The sequence below is a fragment of the Diceros bicornis genome, chromosome 35, assembly GCF_020826845.1.
Source record: "Diceros bicornis minor isolate mBicDic1 chromosome 35, mDicBic1.mat.cur, whole genome shotgun sequence".
NCBI classification, from domain to species: domain Eukaryota; kingdom Metazoa; phylum Chordata; class Mammalia; order Perissodactyla; family Rhinocerotidae; genus Diceros; species Diceros bicornis.
In genome coordinates this window covers 28867631-28876225 of record NC_080774.1, presented here as the reverse complement: position 1 = coordinate 28876225, position 8595 = coordinate 28867631, and the positions used below count along the sequence as shown (strand labels likewise).

The following is an 8595-nucleotide window of genomic DNA, read 5'->3' as shown; positions in this document are numbered from 1 at the left end:
GGGAGGTCTGAGGTGCCAGATTAATGCAGGATTTCCAAATATTTCCTTTTTCAGAACTAGAATTCTTATCAAATGCAATACTAGAAGAGCCCAATAGCTAGTAGATAAGGGGAGCTGCTGGTTGGGGGTGGCGGGTGCAGGGAGGGCTGGAGCCCCTCTATTCCCTCTTGTGGGCCCCACTGTCCCCCTCTCTACACTGCCCCCCCAGGCCCTCCTCCTACCCAAGGTTGTGCGTCCTCCGTCTGTCCGCTGAGCTCCGAGGCTCTTCCATTTCCAGCACTGTCCCCCCAGGCTTCGCACAAGCATCAAGGCCCGAATAGGAGAAAACCAGATTCCAGACCCAGCTAAAAACAGGCATGGCAAGTCAAGGACCCGGTTCCCACGAGCTCATGCTGAGAACTTGGGAAGGAGACAAGAATTCACAAAGGTGGGCCAGAGGCTACCATCATTTTGCAGTGAGAATGTTTATTGAGAATGGCTCATTACAAACAAAATATATTTATGTATAAAATCTCTGCAGTGCAAAAGATCCCTTTTGTCCCCGAGTGGCTACAGTGAACAAAGCCAGCTGTCCAGTGTGGCTTTGGGAGCTGCACTGGTCCCCTAGCATGTGGATAGGGGGCCACAGATGCCACATGCTGTGGGCAGAAGTTCCTGATGTCCAGGCTCCTTCTCCGGCCCCACTTTCATGACTTGTACAAGAACACAACATAGTGTGGTTTGTGTTCTGCCTCCATGACCCTCCCCAGGCAGGTGGCACCATCTCAGGGGCAGGTAGCTTTCTCATTCATCTTCTAGATAGGTGACCTCTAACTTGTGGCTTGTCCCTGGAAGCCATCCTCTGAGCCTGGGGACTGAGCATTTCTAAATGTTACATGGTGGGCTGAGGTGCGGTGACTACTCTCCACGGAGGCTGCTCTCTACGGCAGCCCCACCAGCATGTGCACCGTGTCTCACTCACATTCAGCCAGCCTGAAAGCTTCACTTCCTCTCATTGTTTTCCTTGATACATCTATTCTCACCACAATTTTACCCAGACCCTCCTGAGGACGCCCAACCCCCACAGCTGCCACGTGTGGTACTCCTGAGTGTAGACCCAGAACTCCCTGGGATCTTGGGCCTCCCAGCATTAAGGCAACAGAGATGAGACCAGTCTAAAGGCAATGCTAGTCTCTGAAACCAGGGTGGCTGCCCAGCTAACAGCGCCTCCCTCTTGGCCAAAGGCTGTACCTGGTGTCGAGGAGCAATACGACTGGGTGGTCTGATAGCCCTTCTAAAGCAGAGCCCACCTCTGCCCCTCAGAGCAGCCACAGTGGGGAGGGGCCAGCTGGCAGGTGGGGGCAGAAGCTGAGCGTGGTTTGCAGCCTGAAAGAGGGGCAGCTGCCACCACATCATGCCCTGGGCACTGGAAGACCAAGATGCAGGGGTACAGGTGTAGTATGGCTGTTGGGGCACCCCTGCCCTTTGCCAGAGGCAGCCCATGAGGGGTGGGTGTCCCCAGCCCCTTTGGGAGTGATCCATTTCCCTTATTTTTTAGGTGCAGACCTGGGTTCAAGACCCAGCTCCACCACTGTCCTGGGCAAACTTGCCCCAGACTGGGCAGATGCTGTCTGGAAGGTGAAGGGCCCTGGCACTCAGCCCGGGGGCCGTGAGTTCCCCTTCTCTTCGAAAGAGAACTTGGGCTGGCTTACCTGCCCCGTAAAGAGAGGTGTCTGTGGTTCCAAAGTACCTGCAATCTCACTATTATTGTCTTACTTGAAGGTGATTCTCACCTCCCAAAAGTTATAACGTAAATCTAGAAAGACAGACCGAAGGGAGGGAGGGAGGGAGGAAGAGCTCTAGTCTATGCTACGTGCCATGCTATGTGATCCTGGGCAGGCAGCACCCTTCTCTGTTGAGACAGAAGAGACCCAGCATTCTGTGCAAGAGGTCCTGGCATGAACATCAGGGTGGGTGGGAGGTCACAGGCTGCCCGTGCCATTGCTTCCTTAGTGCCCCAGCACGCTCAGCCCTGCGAGACTCGGGGTCCCCACACTCGGAGGTTGGGCCCTGCTGTCGGGACTCAGGCTAGTGTCAGGAGGCCTTGTGGGTGGGGGGGATCTCTGGGGCTCAGGCAGCCGTTCTTGGCCCTTAGGGTCAGGTATTCCTGGAGCACACTCAGCACTGCCAGCCAGCAGGAGCCAGGGCCCCATTATTCCCCTGATGACCCTCCATCCTACGTGGCTAGGGTACCTGGAGGGCTGCTTTCTGCCTGAGGTCCAGCCCTCCCTAGGCCCCGGAGGCCTCACAACCAGCCACAGGAATGTGGGTCCACTGGGAGGCAAGAGGGGGTGGTGGCACCAAAGGGCATGGAGGCGCTGCAGTACTTCCAGGGGAGAAGGGTGAGAACAGCTCCAAGCGAGGCCTGGAGCAGTCCACAGCCCTGGGGGCCGGGATCAGATACACACACACAGATGCTGTCCTGACGAGCGGTGTTTCTCTCCAGGGCTCAGGCCCCAGGTCTTTGGGGAGACAGGCTCGGCTTCTCCCCTAACCCTGGCTGGCAGGCAACAAGGGCACCTGTGAGGCGGAATGTCCCCTGGGCACGGTTGGAGTCAGGCTCAGGGTCCTGGGGGAAGCTCTGCTCAGACGCTCCGGGGACACCTCCAGCAACCAGCAGGTGCCCAGGCTAAGTGGCATGATGACACACTCAGCACTGGCGGACAAAGCAGGCACGCCGCAGCCTCCTAGAGTTCCCCAGGGCTCTGTCACACGGGCCAAGGCTGCAGCTCCACATCTGAGCCCCAACAGCCCAGGGCCTGGGCCAGGGACTCCTGAGTGGGCCCAGCTGGGGCGGGGCAGGGTGGGGTCTGAGGGCCTGGGCACACCAGGCTTCTGCTGTCAGCTGTCCAAGTAGACAAAGAGGATGTCCTCGTCTGTGCCGTAGCTGGTTCTGGCCTCCTCGAAGTTACTGATGCTGGTGCTGCACATTCCTGCTGGGGGCAGGAGGGGCAGAGCGGGGTTGGCAGGTGGAGGGAGCACCCCCTTCACTGGCACCCAGGGGAGCCAGGGGAGGTCTGACCATGTCCTGCCCGCCGGGCCACCTCTTGCTGATCAAGTCTTCTACCTCCAGGAAGCCCTCGTTGCCTATTTCAACCTTCGTGAGCTCCTTCTCTGACCCCTCCCCAGGTTAGCAGATGGAGAAAGTGAGGCCCAGAGAGGGGAAGAAGCATGCTTGAGGCCACATGGGTAAGTCTGCTTGAGTCAGGGCAGTCCTTCCCTGTCCCCAGGGCAATGGGGAGCCCTAGATGGGTCTGGAGCAGGGGCTGGGGCTGGGCACTATCTCTTCTGACGAGCATGCTGGCTGTCCTGGGAGGGCCAGAGTGGGGGAGGGAGGAAACTGCAGCCTGTGCAGCATGAGGCTGAGGCGGGGCCCTGGGTAGTGGCATGGGGCTGGCGGTGTGGGAGGGAGATGGCCTGGCCTGGCCTGGCCTGGCCTGGCCTGGAGATGACTGGGATGTGGAGGCCAGCAGGGCCCCAGCTTTGTGACTGGTTTGCTGCACGACCAGAGGGGTGGCATGGATGACAGGAGCCCAGGAGGAGCAAGGGCTCTAGGGAGAAGGCAGTGAGTGAGATCAACCACAGCAGGTTGAATGGAAAGGAGTCATGGGGGTGGGAATAAGGGACCGTGAATGCAGCCTGCCCCACCCACTGTCCCCACCTTCGACACTCACGGTCTGCGTAGGCTGGGTTGTTGTAGAAGATGCAGCCGGTGGCCCGGTTATAGCCACGCAGCACGATGAAGTGGCCCTGGTAGTCGGGGGTGCGGCAGAAGCAGCGGTGGCCACTGGGGGCAAAGCAGCAGTACTTGACGGGGCTGGAGCAGAGGTCGCAGTGCAGCACCCCCGAGTTCACCAGCACGATGGCCACGTGGCCCTGTGCCAGGTGCTCCTGGATGTCTTGCACGCTCACAGTGCTGTGGGTGGGAGGAGGGTCAGCTGGCGCCGCTGGCCCCATTCCCTACCTCTCAAGTGGACCCCTGCTGGAACCCATTCCGCTCTATGTCACAAAGCTTGGGGACATGGCTCGTCTTCTCTCCGCCCTGAGATCCTTGCAGGTGGGAACGTCCTGCTTTGTCACTGTGGCCCAGGCTCAGCACATGGCCAAGCACAGGACCAGGGGGGTGGCTCTGAGTGTGCCCAAGGATAAGCTGGCCCCGTCAGGCCCTTCCTGGGGTGGTAGGAGGTCCGCTCCGGACGGGACCCTGTCAAGCGCCACTGGAGCAGCACATGGGACCCCGCCTCCTGGCCTGATTAGTGAATTTTTTTTGCCAAGCATCCCTCCTTGGTCCTTTACCCTAAATCATGTGTGGTTTACACTGGAAACTGTCAGTTTAATTCCTAAAATCTGAGCCAAGCATGCCTTTGCCAGTTTCAAAACCAAATGCTTCTCTGAAAGGGCTATTTTTCTCTTTTTTTCTAAGGCTCCTCATGGCAGAGGGGGCTCCCCAAGAAAGGCTGGTCAGCAACACTTCTGGGGGACCCCCAGTTCAGCAGAGCCAGTCGCGCCCTGAGGCAGACTCTGAGGCACTGCCCCATTCGATGCCCCACAGAAGGCAGCCAATCCAAATAAGAACTCAGAAAGGGAGAAGGGCTGGGGTGGTGGGGGGCACCCTTGAGGCCGGGGCTCCACCATCTTTGCAGGAGGGGACGCTCGCCCACTCGGGCCCTCCTTCCTTAGCAGTCTCCTCAGGAGTGGCCGCATTAGCTACGTGGCCTGGCCCAACCCCAGTCCACAGCCGTGTCGCATGGCAGTTTGGTTTGAGGCCTTGGCCGGGGAAACAGGCCATTTTTCCATTTGGTCTTTGAAACGAAACAGCTGGCTGAATTCCCAATGGTATGTACAAGAGCGAGATTTCAGCCACAGGAAAAAAAAGCAGGGGCTGAGCTGGAAACAAAAGCAGCAGGCTTCATGGAATAACCAGGTGCGGAAGGGCCAGGTTTGGATCACAGCATGGCAGAGTTGCTGGCGGTGACCGTGGGTGGCTCACACCGTTTTCCCCATGCCCAGTTTCCTTACCTGATGAATGGGCACGGCACCAGCTTCCCACTCAAAGAGACAGCACCTGTCAAGTGCCACTACATAACACATGCTGCCTTTCCTTTCAGCACGTACTCGGGTGGCCGAAGAACATGCGGAGACTTTTCCCGTTTTCCAAATTGCCTATCATGTGGCTACATTATGTTAAAAGTGAAAACAGAAATCTGTAAAGAACAGCGAGACCTGAGAAGAGTGGTCCAGGGGAGCCTGGCCAGGGTCTGAGCCAGCAAGCCTGAGCAGGGCACCAACAGTGAGCCCAGAGAGGATAGTCGCTCATGTCTAGGCAAGTTACTCCCAGGGTCTGGCTGAATCCTGCCCCCACGTACAGAAGAGAAGGGGGAGATCCATGTAGGTTGATGGCAGCCCGTGGGGAGATCTGGGAGCCAGGCCTTCCTAGACAGCCTACACACTGGGCTGTCCTGCCAGCCTTCATCACCATGCTGGCATGTTCCTCAGGCTGTCACCCCTTCATTAGAGTTCCTGTGTTCTGTCCCATGCCACCAATCTGTGAGCAGCCCGAGGGCTGGCTGGAGTCTGTCTTGCTCACCTGTCCCTCCAGCCCCTGCACAGGATCTATCCCAGCCCAGAGTTTTGTGTACAGTAGGTCAATAGCCCTACTTGTCCCCATTTTATTGATGGAAAAACTAAGGCTCAGTGGGGAGGCAAGTCAGTGCTACGGCCACCTGGGTAGGAAACCTGATTCTACCTGACCTCCAGGTCCCTAGACTTTCCTGTGTGCCATCCCGCAAGACTGCAGGTGAGCAGGCGAGCAAGGAAGGGCGAGGGGAGGCTCACCGTTTCTCTACCAGCACCTTGCAGGCTTTGGCTTGTGCAAACAGCTGGTTCACCCGGGTCTCCTCTGTGTCAAAGTGCTTCCTGTAGAAGGACTGAAAAGAGAAGAGCAGTTGGAGGGGTCACCCGTCCTGGCTGCCCTCACCCCACCTGAGTGAAGTAAAGAGCACATTAGAGAGTTAGAGATGGTGGGAGAGCAGAGGAGCCGGCCTGCCTGGGGAGACAGCATATGCAGCATGCCTAGGCAGAAAGCTGTGTCTGTCCTGAGCTGGCAGGGTGGCTGACTGGAGTGCACAGGACCACCCACAGGCATGAGGAGGACACTTAGGAGATGGGTGGGCAGCCGGGCTCAGGTCGGCCCCCTCAGGAAGCTCAGTCACCCCTGGGCTTGTACATCCCCGAGGGCATGAACAGGAGCCTGTAGTAAATGAGCAAAGGGGGGCTGAGCCCACTTGGACGCTCAGCTACCACCCGGCTTAGCCAGGTGAGGTCCATGGAACATACTTTGTTTGGTGCAGGGGCCTTAAGAGGGCCAGAGTCCCCGTAGGGGAGCAGAAGAGATCTTGTTTTGGGGACCTTTTCTCTGCCCCGAAGCCATGGTGACCAAGCCAGATTGTGAGCCTTCTTCCCCTGGCCCGGAAGGTTCAAAGGAGAGTTAGGTTGACCAGCACTGGCCACCAGGCAACAGCCCTCTTGCTAACGAGGCCAGTGGTGACTCTGCTCTGCCAAGTTTCAGAGCCTAGGCTGAGATCTGCCTCCAAGGCAGGCAAGACCGGCTCTAGCTGTACAGTGAAGGATAACGCACTGGTGTATTGGCAAGGCTATGTTGGCATTCCTTTTCAAAAAAAAAAAGAAGGAAAGACAGTATTTTGGTTTTTCTTCCAGAATACCAATTGACTTGGAGCTTGGAGCCAGCTGGCCCTGTGAGAAGGAAGAAAATGGGCAAATGATGCCTGGACAAGGTCAAAGTGCTCTGAGGCCCTGGGCCTTGCCTTGTCCTGAGGGATAGCAGGGAAGGACTCAGGAAGGCGGCCTGAGATGCTCCCCTGCACATCCTCAAGTGCTGTCGGAGGCAGGCAGCAGAGGGCTCTGGGGTGGGGGTGCCAGGAGGGCACCTTCCTGAGCTCACTGCTCAGATCCTCTGGGCAGGCCAGACCTCAAGGTCATCGGGTCTGACTGGCTCCCAAGTCCTGCCCATGGCAGGTCTGCCACTGCTCCCTGGTCTCTGCACACCTGTGTGTCTACTTGGGTCTCGACCGCACCCTTTTCCAACGAAGGGACCTGGTGAAGGCTCGGCGGCCAGCCACTCACCTGGTTTTTGTAGCCCTTGTCGACGCCCAGGGTCTGGGTACAGAAGCGGTGCCTCACGCCAAAGTGGCGCATCAGATAGGCCAGGTCGATGGTCCAAATGCTCCTGGTCAGCCGCAGCTCCTGCAGGGCACTCTCGAACTCACTGTCGTCCAGCTGGCCCAGGTACCTGTGCAGACACGCCACTGAGGTCGGCTTGCCCTCGAGGAGAAGCTGGTCCAGGTCACCCTCCCCCATGGGCCTATCAGCCACTATCAGAGCTCCCACTCCCCAGAAGTCTCCACCCTTTGGCATGAAACCCTATGTCCTGCCCACATACTGCCTGGACACAACCTGAGGCTGCCTGGGGTGCCATGCTGACCTCGGAGTTGAGGGCCTAGATTGTGCTTCTTGAGTCTCTTGCAGGCTGTGTGACTTTGGGCAAGTTGCCGCCCTCTCTGGCCTCATTAGCTTTGTTTCTAGGATGAGGTGCTTGGACCACGTCAGTGATTTTCTAAGTTCTAGGCACAGACACCTTTTGTTGAACCTTTTCTTGCCTGGAACTCCAAGATATAAAACAGGTAAGGGAGAGGCTTCTCTGGGGTTCCAGGCAGCCACCTAAAAACTCTCCTACAAGGACATGGCTATGGTCCCTTCAGGCTCTGATGGTCAAGGTTCCTGTGATGTTCACACAGCCTCAGCTTAGCAGTCAACTCCCCAGTGACCCAGTCTCCCAGGAGCCCGAGGCTGGAAGGGTGGAGGGCCCTCTGTCCCATCATGGGGTGACTCTGTGGGCCAGGCCTAGGCACCTGGAACTTCCCTGACCATCCCCAGAGCCCTCAGGCATTTCCAGAGTGGAGACCTGGAAGGCCTGGTCCACTTCTTGTTTTTGCAGATGGGACTAAGCCTGGTTGGAAGCTGAACTTCCCACAAGCCCCAACAAAGGACAGCCACATGGATGATGAATCCCACCCAGGTCTCTCCCTCTGTCTTCCCCAACCCGGAGAAGGTGGTGTGGATGGGGAGGGCCTCAGCCTGCCCACTCACCGCAGCACCATCCTGGAGCAGGCCAGGCCACAGTCCCAGTGGTAGAGCTGCTGGATGATGGGCACGGGCAGCTGCACAAAATCCCCTGCATGGAAACACAGGGAGGTCACAGACCCTTGGCATAGTGCCCACCACTGCTGCCCCCATTGGAGCCACCGTCTTTGGCTCCTGCCCAGATCTTGCAGGGGTTGTTCAGGGGCCAGCCCACAGCCTTTCAGGCCCCCCGACCCTTTCTCCTTACAATAGCAGTGATCTCCCAAAACACCAGTCGGAACAGCTCAGCCTGACTCAAAATCCTCCAGTGGGTTGGTTCCCATATCTCTTAGGACAATGCCTTCAAGGCTGCTGCCCCAGCGCCCTCTGCTTCCTCACCTCCCCTCATCCTCAACA

The 8595-nt window shown here is 57.9% G+C and overlaps 1 protein-coding gene across 5 annotated transcripts in view; it reads right to left on the bottom strand.

Moving 5' to 3' along the window:
* Nucleotides 1-445: 445 nt before the first annotated feature.
* GUCD1 (guanylyl cyclase domain containing 1) overlaps nt 446-8595 on the bottom strand; it is an 11867-nt gene continuing 3717 nt past the window's right edge. For 3 of the 5 annotated variants that reach the window (XM_058531949.1, XM_058531952.1, XM_058531953.1), the window contains exons 3-7: nt 8206-8290; nt 7183-7348; nt 5875-5966; nt 3714-3955; nt 446-2975 (exon numbers count right to left, since the gene is read on the bottom strand). In XM_058531949.1, coding sequence (XP_058387932.1) covers nt 2881-2975; nt 3714-3955; nt 5875-5966; nt 7183-7348; nt 8206-8290 — 680 coding nt within the window. In that variant the 3' untranslated portion in view covers nt 446-2880. The remainder of the gene's footprint in view (nt 2976-3713; nt 3956-5874; nt 5967-7182; nt 7349-8205; nt 8291-8595) is intronic. The other 2 variants (XM_058531954.1, XM_058531951.1) reach the window with 2 other exon arrangements.